Raw genomic sequence first — 20,610 nt, 5'->3', positions numbered from 1 at the left:
AAAATAAGATTTTATTACAATATCATGCTACTGTTGTAGTTCAACGATGAAACATTTTAATTACTATATACTGATGGAATGTATCCAATTATTATAGATCTATACGCATTTAGGTAATGTGTGTTCATCTCTAGCATATAAGATTTTATCATATTATCATGCTACCGTTGTTAACTGATTTTATCCTATACATATTCTATTATGTATTATCATTCTTTGTTTTAATATTTCTTTGTTTTTATCTGTGAGTGGAAAGAAAGCTAAGTTTCAGTATCTTCTCAGTAGCATCGTAGAAAGTATCGCAGAGGTTATCTATAAGATTTTATTAAATTAAAAATAATCATACACAAATATTATTTGAGCACCAAGAATCGCTATGACTGTCTATGGCCTTTTCTCGATTTAATTTGTTTATACATATCGCAGTCTTGTCGTAATTATTGTTTATTAAATAAGATACAGTTGTTTTCCTATTCATCTTATTTATTCCGAGAGACTACTTTTATCTGCACTTTTAATGCATTTTTTACAAATAAGTGACTATTTAGGTCAATTATATACAATTTATATTCAATTTATATATAATGAATATAATTTAATAATAATAAATATAAAATTTTACGGAGATTTATAAAGGACTGTTAATATAGTGTATAGACAGATAGAAATGTGAGGTACATTCAATGAATTGTAGTGCAATATAAGCTGGCATAAAATACAAATTATTTTCAATATACAGTAGTGCGATAGAAGCTGGCATGAAATACAGATTACTTTCGATCTACTGTAGTGCGATAGAAGTGGAAGTGAAATACCAATTACTTATGATCTACTGTAGTTTGAAGGAAGCATGGATGAAATACTACCTACTTTTGGTCTACTGTAAAGCGATAGAAGCGGGAGCGATAAAGTACAGCCGATTTCGATCTACTGTAGCGTAGTATATGCTGTCACAAAATGTGCGTCACGCTCAATCTACTATGAGGCAATACAATTAAAAAAGCGTGTTCGGATACAATTCAGATATTGTATGAACTAACAAGCTTCCTCATCGAGAACAACATTTACCCTTCCATTATTGATTATGACTTGCTAGCATTGAGGAACATAGGGAGAGCGGTTATAGCTGCTTTTTAGTTTGTGGAATTTAGAATGCTACAACCGATCTACCGTGCTACTTGGGTTATGGGGAGAAGAAACATTTTTTAAAATTTATACATTTATTTTTATTTACATCTTATAAATAAAACAAATCTTTAATAATTGTCAATTTAATCGATTATTTAATATATTAATATATTTTTATTTATTATCAATAATATTACCTATAATATACACTCCGCAAAATAATTAAAGGATCAAAAAAATTGTCCAAAAAATAGGCAAATTTTAAATAGCTGTTACTTTGTTTCAAAAAATAAAAATTTAAATTCTAAGGATTTCAAAGCTTGAAATCTCTACTTCCGAAAGGTCACAGCTGTTTTTCATTTTCTTAAATTCTGGTATTTTTTATACTCAGAAAACGACAAACTTAACAAAATGGAAAATTTTCTTTTCACTTTGTAGACGTGTTGCATGCACAAAAAAATTTGAAAACATTTTTTGACTTTTTCACGGTTGAAATTTTCCCTGTAAAATTGTTTTTTAAAATTTTAATTTCGATTTTTTTCTTATCAAGTTATCGAGAATTGAAGAGAAAGTGGTCATTTTCACTTTGATCGTTCATAACTCCGTTAAATATCATTGTACAGCAATTTTAAAACTGAATTCTTAAAGCTGAATCTTTACTCTATAGTATGATATAGTGGCCGAAATTTTTAACTCGTGAACTTTTTTACAAATAGGTAAAAATAACGAAAAAGTTCGCGAGTTTTCTCTTTTGTGTTTAAATTTCGAAAACATGCAAATACATCATAATAATAAGATTATAATAATAAGTCATGAGTGAATAGGGAAATAATATTTTCGAGTATTCCGAGTATTCTGAGGATTTCGAGGATTTCGAGGATTCCGAGTATTTCGAGGATTCCGAGGATTCCGAAAATACCGAGGATTCCGAGGATTCCGAGGATTTCGAGGGTTCCGAGAATTCCGAAGATTCCGAGTATTTCGAGAATTTTGAGGATTTCGAGGATTCCGAGGGTTCCAAGGATTCCGAGGATTCCGAAAATATATATATTTATATGCGCCTCTAAAGAAACTCGGGTTTGTCACGTAATTTTTCAGTCTGATTTAACGTTTGAAAAACATATCCAGGGTGTCATTAGTAAGGGGTTTAAAAAACTCGGATTCATTACGCGTGCTTGTAAATATTTCAATAATATATCTACGTTAAGATTATTGTTCTGCTCGCTAGTTAGACCACACCTTGAATATGCTGCCCTGCACCAGATAAAGTATTGTGAAATGCTGGAAAGAATTCAGAATCGCTTCCTCCGCAGAGTCAGCTTCCTTACGGATAGTTCGATGCACTTCTCTGATCATTCTTTCAGTCTGATGCTAAATAAACTTAGACAGATGACATTGGAAAAGAGAAGAATCTTTTTGAATTTATTATTTCTTTTTAAATTGATTAATGGTCATATTGATTGCTCAGATTTGTTGGAGCGAGTAAGATTACATGCTCCGGCAAGGCCTCTAAGAAATTCTAATAGCAATGTAATATATAAAATTAATTGTAACAATTGTAGCGCTTCATATGTAGGTCAAACAAAAAGACAATTGCATACTAGAATCAAGGAACATACGTATGAACAACATCAAACTTAATTCTACAAGTCATTCGGTGGTCTCACAACATATTACTAACTTACAACACTCGTTTAATTGGAACAAAGTAAAAATATTAGACATGGAAAATAACTATCATAAGAGACTAATTTCAGAAATGATTCATATTAAAGAACAAAAAAATGGAATCAATTTAAAAACTGACACCGAATTGCTTGACTGCGCATACTTTGATATTATTGGAGAATTGTCGAAAACATAGTGTCTTGGTTTGTTACTAGAATACTGTTTGCTAGTTACTATTTACACATCGAACTTAGTTCTCACTAATACACATCACCAGTCAATGTTGAGACTTGATAGGAGTGTGATCTTATACAATAATTGTAATGTGTGTGCGGATATCTTTCTACACAATTATAAGTCAGAGTGCGGATTTTATAATGATTCTGTTGCACTGATGGTCTTTTGTTTCATTCATTCACAGCTTATAAGAACTACAATATTAAAATATGGACACCTTAAAAAGGACAACTTCTCGGTTCACAACGATGAATTTTTCTTTTTATTAAAACTCAATATGTCCTGATATTGTTATCAAAAAATGACGAGAGATGTTGATGTTCAGAGGGAGTCGTTCATTATCAAGTAATCTGACCGATCTATATGGAACTGCGTCACTAACAATGTTCTATTTCCTAACGAATCTATCTCAATTTTAAATTTGTTATATTTAAGTCGAAACAACCTTCACGATGATTTTTTATACTGTAACTTATTGATTATTTATTTATTATTATTTTCTTATCGTTTATATTGAAAAAGACTAAGTAAAGTCGAAACGTCTATATAGAAATTAAATAGAATATAACATACACACTTGATATTATTGTCATCCAAAAAACTGCTCGTCACATTTGGTCTCTTATAATAATTTAGTTTGTGTTACAATATACGAGCCTTTGTTTAATTAATTAATTGTTCTCTAAGAAATAATTTAATTTTCTATAAAGAACTGCATCAAACCTCGTACGGCAAATTCAAGCCTTTAAATCGATTAGCCCTACTGGCTAATGGATTTTCCGAACGTGTGGATTTTTTTCAAGCGTCTCTTAGCTCGTTTAAGCGTGAGTTAATAAATGCTTTAAGTTAGTTTTGTGATTTTAACTTCTAAAGTTTTTTACGATCTTTATTTTTTATTTTTTATTCTTAATTTTGTTTTAAAATTATGTCTTTCCATTGATGTTTCAAATTTGTATTGTAATTTGTATATCAAAGGGATCTTGTCCCTTTTAAATAAATAAAATAAATAAAATAAATAAATTACTGTATTGCTCTCTAGTTAGATCACATCTGGAATATGCCGCCACTGTCTGGTCTCCATATCAAGCTAAATATTGTTCCGTAACTGAAAAAATCCAACACCGTTTTCTTCGTAGGATTAGCTATCTCACGGAGAGTCCTATGTGTTTTTCTGATTATTCGTATAATTTCATATTAAACAAACTTAATTTAATAACTCTAGAAAAAAGAAGAACTTTCTTAGATTTAGTATTTCTATATAAACTGATTAATGGGCATATTACTTGCCTAGAATTGTTAATGCTGCATATTACTTGCCTAGACCGGATAATGCTGCATGTTCCAACCAGATTGCTCAGAAATAACTAAGTTTTTAATGAGGAACTACATCGCATTGACTACAGCAAATTTAAGCCATTAAATAGGATTTGCGCTGTAGCTAATGAATTTTCAGATCGATTAAATTTTTTTCATTTGTCTCTCTCAGTTCATTCAAATAACAATCTTTGTATGTTTGATTCCGATAAATTGATTAACTCTTACTCTGTCTCTAAATAATTTTCTCTTATGCGTACCGATCTTATATAAATCATTGTATTTGTTAAACTAAAGGGGTTTTTTCCCCGTTCTATAAATAAATAAATATATATATATATTTATAAATATTTATTAATAATTTTTGTTTGCTTTTTATTCCTTCTCATTCTTGCTTTCAACGACATCAAGAGACACGGTAGTGTCTCGCGCCTAGTTTGGACGAAGCCGACCCCTTAGAAGCGAGGCACCGTGTATCTTTACGTGAATCGGACAGTTGAGATAATCATAGATTTCGGATGCTCAATAACGGCTGAAGCGATCGAGTTTTTACTAGTCTTAATCGATAGATTGAGGTCGAATTATATAAGGAAAGTGTCTTTATTTTTGCTCTATATGCTTTGTAAACGGAAATATTATGATGTTAAGTCTCAATATAAAAAATTTCGTGTAAGAAACGTCCACGTCGTTCGTCATCATCATCGTTCACGCAAGTCCCCAATGCGCATGCGCGATTCTTGTACAGTTCCAGCTTTTGGTACAAGGGCGCTAGTGCTTCGTAATGTTTACCACAGACAGATGTATGCTTATAGGTTAAATGTTCCGGGATATATATAACGTGTATGTGATATGTGACATGTGACATAGGTTAAGTGTGCGGTTAGCTCGTTTTTATTTATTATAAGAGAATCCAGCCAGAGGGTCATAATCGATAGAAGAAGAAGATGAGATTTATAAGAATCAAGTAATTATTTTATTTTATATTTCTTATAACAATATTAACAATTATATTCTTATGAAAAAATAATAGGATGGTTACGTAACAAGAAAATAGTTATTATTATATTATTATGAAAAAAATATAGTATATCACATAAGTAGTATTGCATATCACATGTATGTAGTATATTGCATATCACATGTATCGTTACCATTTTATTTTACTATTTCTTTCATAATAATAACTACTTTCATGCTACGCTACCATCCTACTATTTCTTTTATAAGTACAAAATTATTGATGTAAAATAAGGAAGCGAATAAAAGCTAATAATAATAAATAATCTATAGATAATCATAGCACTATTATGAGTGCTGTGAGCTATCAAAAATACATCTTTACGTTATTTATTATTATTAGCTTTTATTATTCGGTTCCTTATTTTATATCAATAATTATATACTTATAAAAGAAATAGTAGGATGGTAACGTAGCATGAAAGTAGTTATTATTATGAAAGAAATAGTAAAATGGTAACGTAACAAGAAAGTAGTTGCAAATATCATTATATAAATATGTATTCAAGAAAGAAATAGAAGGATCTACATTTTGCAATGTATACTACATACATGTGATATCCAATACTACTTATATGTGATGTTCTATATTTCTTTCACAATAATAACTACTTTCTTGTTACGCTACCATCCTATGCTACTATTTCTTTCATAAGTATATAATTATTAATATAAAATATGATTTAAATATGTTTTACATTACAGATACAGAATGAGGACATTGTAATCTTTTGAAATAGTACTAGAGTTGCTCAAAAAGTAATGCCCTACATTATTTTTTCAGAATATTTATTCAACAATTTATACACAATATACATGGTAATCTCAATCAACTTCTATTGCTTTATGCCAGTACGATACATTATATGTATTTACTTGCCTTTACTGTACCAACTTTTGTCCTTTCCACGTAACCATGTTTTCACATTTGAATCACGCTCTCTTCATCTTCCAAACCGTATTTCGCGAAGTGCATTTAATTAAGTGGTTCAAAAAGTTAAATATTGGAAGCTATCGCTAAACTGTGTTAAACATATAATTTAAAGATCTCTGCGAAACAAGATTGGGAAGATGATGAGGGGATGATTGAAGCTGTGATGACATGGTTACGTAGAAAAAACAAGAGTTGATACAGTAAAGGCATACATATACTTGTATCGTGCTGGTATAAGGTTATAGAAGTTGATTGAGATTATATTAAAAAATAATATATATTTAAAAAGAAGAAATATCCATGTATGTTTAAAAACATTTCAAACCTGTTTAATAAATAGTTTCTGAAAAAAATGGCATTATTTGAGCAACCCTAGTAAATCTAAATCATATACAAAAATGAATGATATCCCTATAAAAACTTACTTTTAAAAAAAAAGTAAAAAAAGGCGCCTAGTATGGGCACGCCAGTAGTGAAAAATTACCCATTGCAAACCCATGTGTAGAATCGTATGAAAAATTACTCATTGCAAACCCATGTAGAATTGTAGTATAAAAAATTACCTATTGCAAACCCATGTAGAATCATATGAAAAATTATCCATTGCAAACCCATGTAGATCGTACTACAAAAGTAATGATATAAAAAAATTGCGCGCCAAGTGAAAGTAGAAACTTTTGTACCAGTGGAAAATTTAAGTTGCAAATCTATAGAGTCGTATAATGAACCAGTGAAAAATTTAAGTTGCAAACCCATGTAGAATAGTATAAAAATTAAAAAATTATTAAAATTAATACGGATAAAAAAAAATTAAAATATTTTAATTAAAAAAATTAGGCACTGCTAAATTAAACAATATGCTAAAATTAATTTTGAAATTTAGCAGTGCCTAGTTTTTTTAATTAAAATTTTTTAATTTTTTTTTATCCGTATTAATTTTAATAATTTTTTAATTTTTATACTATTCTACATGGGTTTGCAACTTAAATTTTTCACTGGTTCATTATACGACTCTATAGATTTGCAACTTAAATTTTCCACTGGTACAAAAGTTTCTACTTTCACTTGGCGCGCAATTTTTTTATATCATTACTTTTGTAGTACGATCTACATGGGTTTGCAATGGATAATTTTTCATATGTTATAATATACATGCATATTGAGCATATTGTGTCACGATTCTTATTTATAAACAAAATAATGATCCATGTGGCAACAGCGCACGTGAAAATTTACAACGTCCTCTATCTGAATATTTGAGAAATAATAACTGCTCTTTTTTTGCTCCACTATACCTACAATGCGCGCACACATACGTATAAATCGTAGTCCAAGTTATACTTCTATATTAGACTTCTAATTCAGATTTAGAGGGTAACAGTGCTTTCTTTCGTGCATCTCAATCCCAGGGAATTTGCCTTTTTATTCATACAAAATGTATATTTATTATACAAAGCACATATTATGATGAGTTGACAGCTCGTCTGCAATTCGAGACGCCGCCATATCGAGATAAAAGTGTTGGAAAACTGTAATTTCGTAATTATTCCTCATTTTTCATATAAAATCGAAGTTCGCTGAGATCATTGATGTATGTACCCATACAGCAAAAAGACGTCTAAAGGATTACTTGACATATTTTAGTCAAAGATATCTTTCAGTCAAAGCGTTTAGTTGCCGAAAAGATGACTTAAAGTTGGCTCATGACCCGAATTGAGTCACGTTTAAGTCTTATCCATATGATGACTGAAAGATGACCAATAGTAGACATCTTTCAGTCATCTTTAAGACATTTTTTAGACATCTTTTTAGTCGCTTTAAAGATTATTTTTGGATATCTTTTAGTCATCTTTAAGACTTTTTTTTAGTTATTTTTTTATTCGCTTTAAAAGATCTTTAAGACGTCTTTAAGACTTCTTTTAGATATCTTTTAGTCGTTTTGAAGATTTGAGGTTATGCTCTTAATTTTAGATTAGGGTTAGGTTAACTTAAATATTAAAATAATTAAATATATTTCAAAAATTAATTCAAATTTATTTTTAAATATTTGGAAACAACAATATAAACATTTGGAAACAGTAATAAACATTTGAAGACAATGTAACAAATATTTGAACAATATAACAAACATATATGTTTACAATACTAGACTTTTTCCAGTACTGGAAGTTGTATTTATGTATATATATACATAAATACAACTTCCAGTAAGAGATCTGGCACCTTAGAAAAACGTAAGCGCAGTAAAGCGAATCAACCAATTACGGTTGAGCAGTAAGACAGTAATTAACATTATTATACTTTATTACATTTACAAGAGATATGATTCAGAGAATAAAGAGTAACACAAAGATAATATTCAAAAAGAGAAATATTCAAAGAGATAAATATATTTGGAGAAACCAAAAAAATAAACATCTACAAATGCAACTTTCAGTAAGAAGAGTTACTCTTTATTCCAATGACAAGAGATTGTCAATTCTTATTAAGATGAGGCAGAAGTTGTCGAATATTGAGAATATTATGCTTTTTTCTCGCCTCGTATTATAGATCAGACATATCTATCAAAAGCAGAAGTTGTATAAATTAATATTTATTTATATTTACAAGAGATGACTTAGAATAAAGAGTAACACAAAGATAATATTCAAAAAGAGAAATATCCACAGATAAATATTTGGACAAATCAAAAAAATAAACATGTCTACGAATGCAACTTTCAGTAAGAAGAGTTACTCTTTATTCCAATGACAAGAGATTGTCAATTCTTATTAAGATAAGGCAGAAGTTGTGGAATATTGAGAATATGCTATGCTTTTTTTCTCGCTTTATATTAGATCAAACATCTATCAAAGGCAAAATTTATATAAATTAATATTTAGAACATTATACTTCTCGCCTCATGTTAGATCAAACGTTTATCAAAGAAATTGTTGAAAATAATGTGCACATGCATCCGTCGATATTAAATAACTACGAATATAAAGCCAATTAAAATATGTAGTATTGGTTAATCCAAAAACCATAAGTTGTACGCCATTGTTCAGAACAATAAAACATCGATCTAGGATTTATAGACATAAGTCACACATTTTCATGACTCGTTAAAGGCTTTTTTATATTTTTTTAATACGGACAAAAACAACAAGACCCATGTGCATAGACAAACAAAGTGAGGACACGCTATTCGGTATAAGCTGCACGAGCAGTACAGAGTGCAGTTTTTTAGGTTGACCTGCGCAAAACGAACGAGTTTTTGTGCGATCGGTGGGTATGCTCTCGCTGAACGGAATACACACACACACAGTATACAGGTATAAAGGATGTCTGGTAATAATCGCCTCACTTGTCGTGTGCAGGTAGAGCGGGTCAAATCGAATAAGAAAGTCCTTTACCATTTTGCGATTTTCACAATAATTAATGAGAAATTGATCAAAAAGAGATCGACCAATCCGCGTGAGTAGAAGTGCGCGGTGAGAAGAAACATCTTACGGTAACGCGATACTAGGCGCGCGGCAAAAAGGTAAGAAGAGCCCTCTACAAAGGACGATGGCTACGAGCGGCGTATAATGTTGGAGCCTCGTATCAAATTATTCTCTCTCTCTCTCTCTCTCTCTCTCTCTCTCTCTCTCTCTCTCTCTCTCTCTCTCTCTCTCTCTCTCTCTCTCTCTCTCTCTCTCTCTCTCTCTCTCTCTCTCTCTCTCTCTCTCTCTCTCTCTCTCTCTCTCTCTCTCTCTCTCTCTCTCTCTCTCTCTCTCTCTCTCTCTCTCTCTCTCTCTCTCTCTCTCTCTCTCCCCCTCTCTTTCTCTCTGAGAGAGAGAAAATAGTTAGGCGCGAGGTTCTAGTGTTACGCGCCACTTTTCATAGCGATCGACCTTTGTAGAGCGTTCCTCCCACCGTTTCGCTGTGCACCTATCGCGTTATCATAGGACGTTTCTTCTCGCCGCGTGCTTCTGCTCGCGTGAATTGGCTGATCTTTTTTTAATTAATTTCTCATTAATTATTTTGAAGATCGTAAATAGAAGACTTCCCTACTCGGTTTAATCCGCTGTACTTGCATACAACAGGTAAAGTGATTATTACTGGACACTTTGTACACACACATACACACACGCGCGCGCGCGTACATATATGTATATACAATATATGAAATGCATACACATGTATATGTGCAAATAGATAAAAAACAGTTGCTATTATAGAGACTATATAACTTGGCTCTGTGTCTAATTAGCTTTAACTTTCGTTATTTAATAAATGCATGTGCAACATATAAAAAAGAATATAAAAAATATATATCAATTGCTATTGCATTACAAAAACTACACTTACAATTAGTAGCTATTAATCGAAGTTTGCATTTTTATAATCTCATTGCAAGAGCATCCTTAATAAGATTTTGAGCTTACCGCTGCATTCGCGAAACAAAGTTCAACAACTTAACGAAACAAAGAAATGTTTTGATACTAAATAATAAATTGCAACAGTGCGGTTGGATAAAATACAGAATACAATACAAACTGTGAACTGATGATTGAGATGTCCTGAGACCGAAGCGGCACCGGAAACAATTGAAGCCGTGCAACTTGAACTGAATGATTGAGATGTCCTGAGACCGAAGCGGTACTGGAAACAACTGCAGCCGTACGACTTAAACTCACTCATGGGATGGAATGTTGCCATTGTTGTATTCAACGAACAATTTGCAACCTACATAAATAGAAACGACAATTTAGCAAGATCAAGATAACTACAAGATGTGCGATGTTAAATAAGCAACATTACTTTTACCTTTGCAATATCTTGTTTCAAGAGCCTCCATTCATGAAATCAAATTACGTATGATTAAATTTTTTTAATTGATATCGATGTCTGTCTCCCGCTCTTCGCAACCATTCCGAAAATTTAGTTTTCAAATTGTAATAATTTGATGAAGTGTACATGTTTGAAATAGTGCCTAAAAAGAATTATTATAAAAAAAAATATTAAAACTTAGTTTAATATTAAAGAAATTTTATCAATTTATATAATTACCTAAGATAACATTCGCAAAAGCTGTATTTTTAATCCCTTCTGTCTGGCGTTGCCCTTCCCATGTTAGATTCGTAGCAAGTTCATTGGTAAGAGTTATGACTAAAGAATTAATCAAATGATTTTCTGCCGATTTTCCACCCATATTACGAATCTTTTTTTGCTATAAATTAAATACAAAATATTACTTAAAATGTTCATTTTAGGTGTTAATTTGTCTCTTTATAAAAATAATTTAAAACAACTTACAAATTGTTTTCGTTGTTCCTCATTCTCATTTAAATCCGTACAAAATTTTTTAAAGTCTTCCATAGACTTTAATGGAAAATCAGGTAACAGTTCCTCAGAGCAATTTGTTAATAATGGATTTTGCTCATCATTAAAGGCCAAGATTAAATCCAATTTTCGGTTCATCGCAGACAGCGAATCCAATTTTCTATTTACAACCAAGACTGTTTCCAGTATTCGATTTATTGATACTAAATCTTCTGGCGCATTTTCTTCTAAAAATCCAAAATAAAATATAAAATAATTAAATGAAATGTAAAAACAGTTAAGTATACGAATATACTAGAAAATACCTTTGTTTGAAGTTTCTTTTACATTAACATCCGTTTCTACATTTTGATTTTTATACTTTTGCATTATTTGTAATGCAGAATCATTCTTTTTTACTGGAAAAAAATAATTGTCAAAAATTAAAGATGTAGACCGATGGTAAAAATTGTACAAATAATCTATAAAAAATATTTTTTCCAATTACCATTACAAAATTCATGCTTCATTTCTTTCGTGATCTTAACATTAAGTGCGGGATTATAATCAACTAAAAAACAAAAGAATTTAAAAGAAAAAATATAAAAAATATAAATAAAATATAAAATTATAATAGCATTATTACATACTGTGTTTTATCACAGGAACAGGTCGCTTTTCTTTCACATTAAATAAAGGGGCACTCATAGATGTGTTTATCTTCTTTGGATGTTTTTCCAAATATTTATCTCTTTGAATATCTTTCTGTATATTATCTATTAAAACAATATATAAATTGTAATTAATTTTTTGTAAGCAATATAAATATTGTTAATAGCAAATAACTTTTAACTTCAAAAAATTCATTGCTTTGTAAAAAATAATTACCATAATCCAATAATTGTTCATTTATATTTGTTGATTCATTCATATCATCAGAAGAATCTGATGATGACAAACATTGAATCTGTTCAAGTGCATCTAAAAAAAGAATAAAAAAACGAAAAATATAATTTAATAATGAAAATCCATACACGTGTATACGTGTGTGTGTATAATTGTATATGAAATATGTAAATATTATGTTTAGTGTATTGTGTACATATATATAATAAGTTTTATTTATAATCATATAAAAAATTACCTTCTTTCCTAACATCTATATCTGAATTTTTGTTATAAATATCACAATTACTTGGAGGAATCGAAATACTTTTTTTAACAGTTTTCACATCTGCAAATATAAAAAAATATACAAGATATTACATTTAAAAAATCTATACAACTATATAAAAACTGTATAATATAGCTTTAATTATATTTAAAAAATAACTTTGTTTTAAAGTTCTATTTATAATCATATAAAAAATTACCTTCTTTCCTAAAATCTATATCTGAATTTTTATTACAAATGTCATAATTACTTGGAGGAGTCAAAATAATTTTTTTAACAGTTTTCACATCTGCAAATATAAAAAAATATACAAGATATTACATTTAAAAAATCTATACAACTATATAAAAACTGTATAATCTAGCTTTAATTATATTTAAAAAATAACTTTTTGTTTTAAAATTCTATTTATAATCATATAAAAAATTACCTTCTTTCCTAAAATCTATATTTGAATTTTTATTACAAATGTCATAATTACTTGGAGGAGTCAAAATAATTTTTTTAACAGTTTTTACATCTGCAAATATAAAAAAATATACAAGATATTACATTTAAAAAATCTATAAAACTATATAAACTATATAATTATTATTATTAAAAAATTAACATCAGTTTGATTATTTTCCAAAAAATTTTTTACCAAAAATATTATTATTATTATTAAAAGCATAATATAAAAACAAAATTAAGAGTAAAATGTAAATATAAAAACAAAAAATTAAGAAAGAAGGAAAAAATTAAAAATATTATTTAATTTAAATGTAAAAAACATACCAGAAATCGAATCTGTGTCAGTCGATTCTGTATCATTGTAACTATCATATACTTTACATTTTATTTTTCTTTTTAAAGGAAGAATAGTTTCTTTATTTTGGAGAGCGTTTATTTTTGCATCATCCGATGACACAAATTCGACATCTTTCTCTCTATTTTTCGCCTCTTCAAATGAATCTACAAAAATGATGAAAAATATTAATAGTAAATAATTATTAAAAAATTATAATACAAAAAAGACTGTGATATACAATATATAAAATCAGGTAAAGAATGAGCTAATGATAACCAGGCGTGAAAATCAGGCGCAACACTCTTGTTTGTTTAAAATCTTTTAGTCTAATATGAACACGTTTCGGTTCCTTTGGACCATCTTTAACAAAATTAAATGAAAGAATAAAACTTCTCCGATTATCTGAAATTCTTTACACTTCTTTTAAACAAATTAATAGAGAGCTAATTGAAGATGTCGACAGATGTTAAGAAAATGCAATAAAATTTTTATTACCTAATTTGCTAAGGATGGTCCGAAGGAAGGGCCGAAACGTTCATATTAGAATAAAACATTTTAAACAAACAAGAGTATTGCGCCTTATTTCCGCTCCTGGGGCTCTCATTAGCCCATCCTTTGCCTGATTCAATATATTAAAAAATTATTTTTTATATTGTTATTCATACTAAATGGTCCCAAGAGATAATTATATGAAACGTTCTCCCATGACGATTGTGGAAATAATGCTTTTTTAATTGCTTTTGACGTATTAACACCATGTGATGGCCATGCGCATAATTTTTCATCAATATTAATCCATGATTGTGGTACAACTGAACATCACTTATGACCAATCGCAACGTAAAACATCATCTATATAAAAAAAGGGAGAAAACAATATAAAATTATATTAAAAGTATAAAAAATTATATTAAAAGAACTAATTTTGTGCCGTCATCAATTTATATACCTGATATTAAGTTTGAATGAAGAAGTGGAAAGACACAAAATTGGTCCCTTTCATATGGAAGCAGTACAGCTTTTCTTACAATTTCGTTCACAGAAAAACATTTTAGTTCAGTTAAATCGTTACTGACTACAAAAACATTCATGTATTGGGAATTACATGGATAAAATTGAAGAGATGAATAATTTTTAAATTCTTGACCAATTATGACAGGATTCCCATTTTGTAATCCTATATAATTTATCATCGAAATTTTATTATTTTTTAAATAACAATAACAATCTCTTTGTGAAGAACAGGATAATTTAAAATCGCGAAATTTCAACGATTCATAAGAATGAGAGCATCCAAATGGAATGTCATTTTTTTTTGCGAAATTAATATTGGATAATTTATTATATTCTTACTTTGCTTATATTTATTTGCTGTATTCTTCTCAATTATTCTACGATGAATTTGTGGCAAAGGCTTTTCAGACTTTCTCAACAATTTTTTTAAACTGTGCAAATGATTTTCGAAAGGAAAAGTGCTGAAACTATCCAGTGGTCCAAATTGATTTGCATCATCACTTAAATGTATTAAATTATGAACTGTATAAATCATATTATCTTTACCATATAAAATCTTATAATATTGAACAAAGTAAAGTAAAAGTTCTTTTGCATACCGATTATTTTTTAAATAATCTTGAGGATCACATAATATTCGAATTGCACAATGAAATGCAGTGAAATGTTTTAAATAATTGTAGGGGAAATATTTATATAACAAAATAGGACCAAGATATAATAAAAAAACTCGAAATTCAGTGGCTTTCCACCTATCCAATTCTTCAACATTAGTTGGAATCCTGACAAATTCAGAACAAACATATTTTTTTAAAGTAAGCATATCCAGAGTTAAATTTTTTATTTGTTCGCCGGATAATCGACACTTAATTTGAGTAGATCCTCTTAACCATAAACTCAGCAATTTTTTCATTTGACCAAGGCATATCAAATGCATGTAATCAAGCGGAAAAGTCGTAACCATTGGTAATGGAATTTTTTTAAAAAGAGATGTTCCAGTATGATGTTCTGGATTTTTTCGTAACTTAAACGATTCATCTGTTCGTAAAGGACAATTTTCATCAAGAAAAAGCATTCGACGATTTTCATAATCTCCTTCTACAGTACATTTACTGCATCCAAAATAACCATTATGACCTTTTGTAGAAATTACAAATGATCGCGCTGGACTATCACATATAATTGCTCTAATTTTAACATAATACATATGATTTTCATATGAAAAACCAACTGTATTTAATTGCTTGAACTCTTCGACAAAATGTTGTAAAAAACTATTACATAAAGTTGGCTTACTATATCCATGGTATGCGCCCACAATAAAAGGTACAGAATCTTCACAAACGATTTGAGCTAAGATAGGCCATAATTGACTTTTAGAACTTTTGGAAATAGGAAGACCATCGATATTTACATTAATGTAAATAATATTATTCGAAATTAATATATTTAATTGTTTTAATTGATCAATTATTCCATTTTGCAAACCATAGTGATAGTAATGTCCACCCGATCGGTTATAAAGTATTGTAGAACATGGAGTACGCATTAATGTTCTACCGTCCTTAGGAAGGAGATTATGACCTTCGCTTCTTAATATGCCAAGTAAAGAAGTTAAACTTTTTTGTTCAATTTTATGTTTATCAGTCCAAAGAATTAATTTTTTACCAAGTGTAAGTTGCTTATTAGATAACAGATGTTCTCTTTCAGAAGAAATAGAAAATGTAAAATCATCTACTACATTAAACCGATTGATTGCTGCATTGGTAACCATATTTTCAGAAAAATTATCACAAATGTTATTATCAAGAACAAATTGAGGCACATGATGACAGATTTTTCTATCAAATAAAGGATTGCTTGCTTTCTGATTTAAATTATTAACAATTTGTGGAACGAAATTGTTAGAATTTTGCATCTGCTTTAATCGACGATTTTTTTGTCGCCGCGATAATTCACGAAATCTTTTCATTTGTCGCATTTTAGTGCTATTTGTTGAACCTATATATTATAAAAACAAATTAATATTAAAACATAATATCCTGTTTAAATTTACTTTAATAAAATATATACTTTTCATTTGGTTATATATACATATACTGGGTGTCTGACGTAAGGTGTCACACCGAAAATATACAAGTAGATCTCGTTAAACTGAGTCGAAAAGTCCTATACCATTTTGCAAACAACCACGTAAAATTTCGAGATATTAATTAAAAAAGATCGACCAACGAGCGCGCGAATTACGTCGGGACGGCCCGCTAAGCGGTGTACCGTGCCGTATCGCTATAGGCAACACGCGCCTAGCATGTAGCGGGCCGCCCCGACGTAATTCGCGCGCTTGTTGGTCGATCTTTTTTAATTAATATCTCGAAATTTTACGTGGTTGTTTGCAAAATGGTATAGGACTTTTCGACTCAGTTTAACGAGATCTACTTGTATATTTTCGGTGTGACACCTTACGTCAGACACCCTGTATATATATATATATATATATATATATATATATAACTGATTATAAAAAGAAAAAGAATTTTGCAATAAATTAATTAACACACTGGAAACAACCATTTAAACTGAAATAAATTATATTTATTACAATCATTTATAAATCTTTGCGAAAAACAAGTATTTTTTTTTGTGCCACGACGGAACTGTTGCCAGTTTGGGGACGCGCAACACGCCAAATCGTAGGGCTTCTTATTCACATAGGACGCGGAAACGCTTATCGCGCGGCAAGAAGCAAAGCGGTAGCCAAGCGGTTGGCGTGTTGCGCGTTTCGAAACTGGCAACAGTGCACGACGGTCCTCTGTTCGGCATGTAAAACGGAAAAGTACCCGTATTCTTTTGTTTTACTCTTTTGTGCCGATGAATTATATAAATGTATATAATTTCTTAAAATATAGTATTAATTAAAAGATTAATAGTTTTTATTTCTTTGGCAATGTTCTAATAATTAACAAAAGATCTAATATTTAATAAAGGTTCTGGCGTTTCGCGAGCATAATCTCTGCTTCAATATATATAATTTACAAAAAATCAGTTGTTATTAGCAAAAAAACAAATATATATATATATGTATAAGTATAATTATTTTTTCTAATAATTTATTTAAAGATTTCTTATAATTATATATTAAAAGAAATAAGAATTACCTTATTTAGAATATGAAGAATATGCGGGATCGCTCTTCGCATCTGCTCTTCTCTCCGTGATGGTCGGGAACAAAAGAGATCAAGACCAGTCGCAGTTCGCATCTTGAGGGGGCTACGAGTTGAACTTGCAGCACGCATGATAAAACAGTTTTTACTTTTTGATCGATATATTGAGTATTGGAGTTTAATAATGTTAAATTATAATATAAACTATATAGTATAGCTGTTTTTGATTGGTCGGAAAGATATTTTTATTTTTTTTTTCATTTTACCAAAAAAGAGAGCATTAAAAAAAGTCTTATAGATATCTTTTTAATGATGTCTTTTTCGATACGTATAAAAGATGTCTTATAGATATCTTTTTTACGATGTCTTTTTCGATAAGACCAAAAGATGTCTTTTAGACATCTTCTCGCTTTGTCGAAAAGATAACTTGAAAAAGACATCCTCTAGTTATCTTTTAGTTTCATTTGCTGTATGGGTATTGCAATCGTAGAAAAGCATTTTTAATTCTGTCAAATCAATGCGACGAGAAACTAGAAGTACGAAAATAGTACTTCGTCGGTAAAAAAAACTGTGGCGAGGGATCCCCTTAAGGGGATGCTGACCCTTATCACTGACGAGGTACTATTAAAGACCGACAGCCCTGGGTAAATTTTCGTATCTACCAAGTGGGCTCCAATTACCTCGGCGGGCCCGGAGGTAATTGGAGGATGATGACATTACCGACCGGTTTGATCTGTACAAAGGATAACAAATAAGAACAGTTTACCCAGTTTACCCTTACCAAATCATATTATACATATATCATATATATATATATATATATATATATATATATATATATATATAATATTATACACATTATTTTTGAAATGACATATAGGAAATATAACAAATTTAAAAGCCAAATTTCTCTCTCTCTCTCTCTCTCTCTCTCTCTCTCTCTCTCTCTCTCTCTCTCTCTCTTTCTCTTTTTCTTCTTTTCTTCTTTCATATCTCGTAAACAAGTATTGAAATCTCTCTCGAGGTTTAATATTTCTTATTTTACTTTTCTGGCTTGTTTTATTTATGTGACAAATGGCTTTTGTTTGTACTAAATTTTTTATATTTTTTATTTTATATTTTTGAATGTAATTTTATTAGATTAATAAGATTTTTGCGATTAAAATGACATCAATTATAACATAAATTGGATAATTTTTCACTGAACAAGTAATTCAAATTACATATTTAATTAAAAATTATCCGATTTATGTCGTGTTTGGTGTCATTTTAATCGCTAAAATTTCATTAATCCATTATTTTTAAACCGATAAAATGCAAATTAAAAGTTTTAATTTTTATTTAAAATATATTTACATTCGTGAATTTATTGTAGATAAGGAAAGGTTCTCGATGTCGTCGAAGGCAGAGCGAGAACGAATAAAGAGCGAGCGAGATGACGTATCATCAAAGAGTTCCGAAGTCTCTCTCGCGAGGCTCCCTTTATCTATAATCTTTCATATCATATGACATGTTACTATAGAAAATAAAATTTGCATAATTCATTTTTAATTAGATATGTAATTAAAATTTTAATCGCTTATCTAATTAAAAATTAACCGATTTATGTCGTGTTTGGTGTCATTTTAATCGCAAAAATCTCAATAATCCATTAAAATTATTTTCAAACCGATAAATTGCGAATTATACAAATTTTATTTTCTATAGTAACATGTCATATGATATGAAAGATTATAGATAAAGGGAGCCTCGCGAGAGAGACTTCGGAACTCTTTGATGATACGTCATCTCGCTCGCTCTTTATTCGTTCTCGCTCTGCCTTCGACGACATCGAGAACCTTTCCTTATCTACAATAAATTCACGAATGTAAATATATTTTAAATAAAAATTAAAACTTTTAATTTGCATTTTATCGGTTTAAAAATAATTTTAATGGATTAATGAAATTTTAGCGATTAAAATGACACCAAACACTACATAAATTGGATAATTTTTAATTAAATATATAATTTGAATTACTTGTTCAGTGAAAAATTATCCAATTTATGTTATAATTGATGTCATTTTAATCGCAAAAATCTTATTAATCTAATAAAATTACATTCAAAAATATAAAATAGAAAATATAAAAAATTTAATACAAACAAAAGCCATTTGTCACATAAATAAAACAAGCCAGAAAAGTAAAATAAGTAATATTAAACCTCGGGAGAGATTTCAATGCTTGTTTACAAGATATGAAAGAAGAAAAGAAGAAAATAAAGAGAAAGAGAGAGAGAGAGAGAGAGAGAGAGAAATTTGGCTTTTAAATTTGTTACATTTCCTATATGTCATTTCCATAATAATGTGTATAATAATATATATATAATATCTGAAAAATGACGTGGAAAATGTGTGTATATATATATTATAAATTTAAGAGCTAAATTTTTCCTTTTAAAAATATTGTGAATAAATGTTTTTGAAAAGAAACATCGTCATTTCGAAATATATACATGTACGATATATTTAAATAATTATATATATATATACCAGGTGTCCCATTTTAAAGGACCCACTCAAATATCTCATTGTTAGAAACACTGCGTTAAATCGAAAAATGTTTCCTACAAAAGTTGTAGGGTTTCGAGGGGGACATAACATAGTAATATTCATATGACCTTGGGCGGCGTCTCCAAGGTCAAATGAAGGTGAGAATGAATTTTGAAAAGAAGAAAAAATATTAGGAAAATAAAAAAATGGTTCAGATAAAAGTTGTTCAAATTAATTAGTAGAAAAAGATGTTATAATAAAAAATATGGGTTTCCATTTAAAAAATTCATTCTCACCTTTACTTGACCTTGGAGGCGTCGCCCAAGGTAGTACTCTGCGTTGATACCACTGCTT

The 20,610-nt window shown here is 29.5% G+C and overlaps 1 protein-coding gene across 1 annotated transcript; it reads right to left on the bottom strand.

Annotated features, from left to right (window-relative positions):
- Positions 1 to 10,766: 10,766 nt before the first annotated feature.
- On the bottom strand, positions 10,767 to 14,639 carry LOC145939292 (uncharacterized). The gene is made up of 11 exons (XM_083043528.1): positions 14,498 to 14,639; positions 14,114 to 14,167; positions 13,189 to 13,278; positions 12,780 to 12,818; positions 12,473 to 12,565; positions 12,235 to 12,360; positions 11,911 to 12,003; positions 11,579 to 11,832; positions 11,333 to 11,492; positions 11,090 to 11,255; positions 10,767 to 11,008 (listed from the first exon to the last, which is right to left on the bottom strand). The coding sequence occupies exons 1-10, from the start codon at positions 14,637 to 14,639 to the stop codon at positions 11,134 to 11,136; spliced, it is 1,173 nt and encodes a 390-aa protein (XP_082899654.1). The 3' UTR covers positions 10,767 to 11,008; positions 11,090 to 11,133.
- Between the last annotated feature and the right edge of the window lie 5,971 nt (positions 14,640 to 20,610).

This window comes from Prenolepis imparis, unplaced genomic scaffold, assembly GCF_030444845.1.
Source record: "Prenolepis imparis isolate NDT839.2.m4 unplaced genomic scaffold, iyPreImpa1.0 SCAF_8, whole genome shotgun sequence".
Classification (NCBI taxonomy): domain Eukaryota; kingdom Metazoa; phylum Arthropoda; class Insecta; order Hymenoptera; family Formicidae; genus Prenolepis; species Prenolepis imparis.
Note: the sequence above shows the minus strand (reverse complement) of the source record. Positions and strands in the feature narration are given on the sequence as shown.

Coding starts and splice junctions, on each gene's coding strand:
- LOC145939292 (XM_083043528.1), bottom strand. CDS start 14,639: ATGAATGTTTTTGTAGTCAGTAACGATTTAACTGAACTAAAATGTTTT. Junction 12,819..13,188: donor TATAGATTTTAGGAAAGAAG/GTAATTTTTTAT, acceptor TTATATTTGCAG/ATGTGAAAACTGTTAAAAAA. Junction 12,566..12,779: donor AAGTATTTCGATTCCTCCAA/GTAATTGTGATA, acceptor TTCTTTTTTTAG/ATGCACTTGAACAGATTCAA.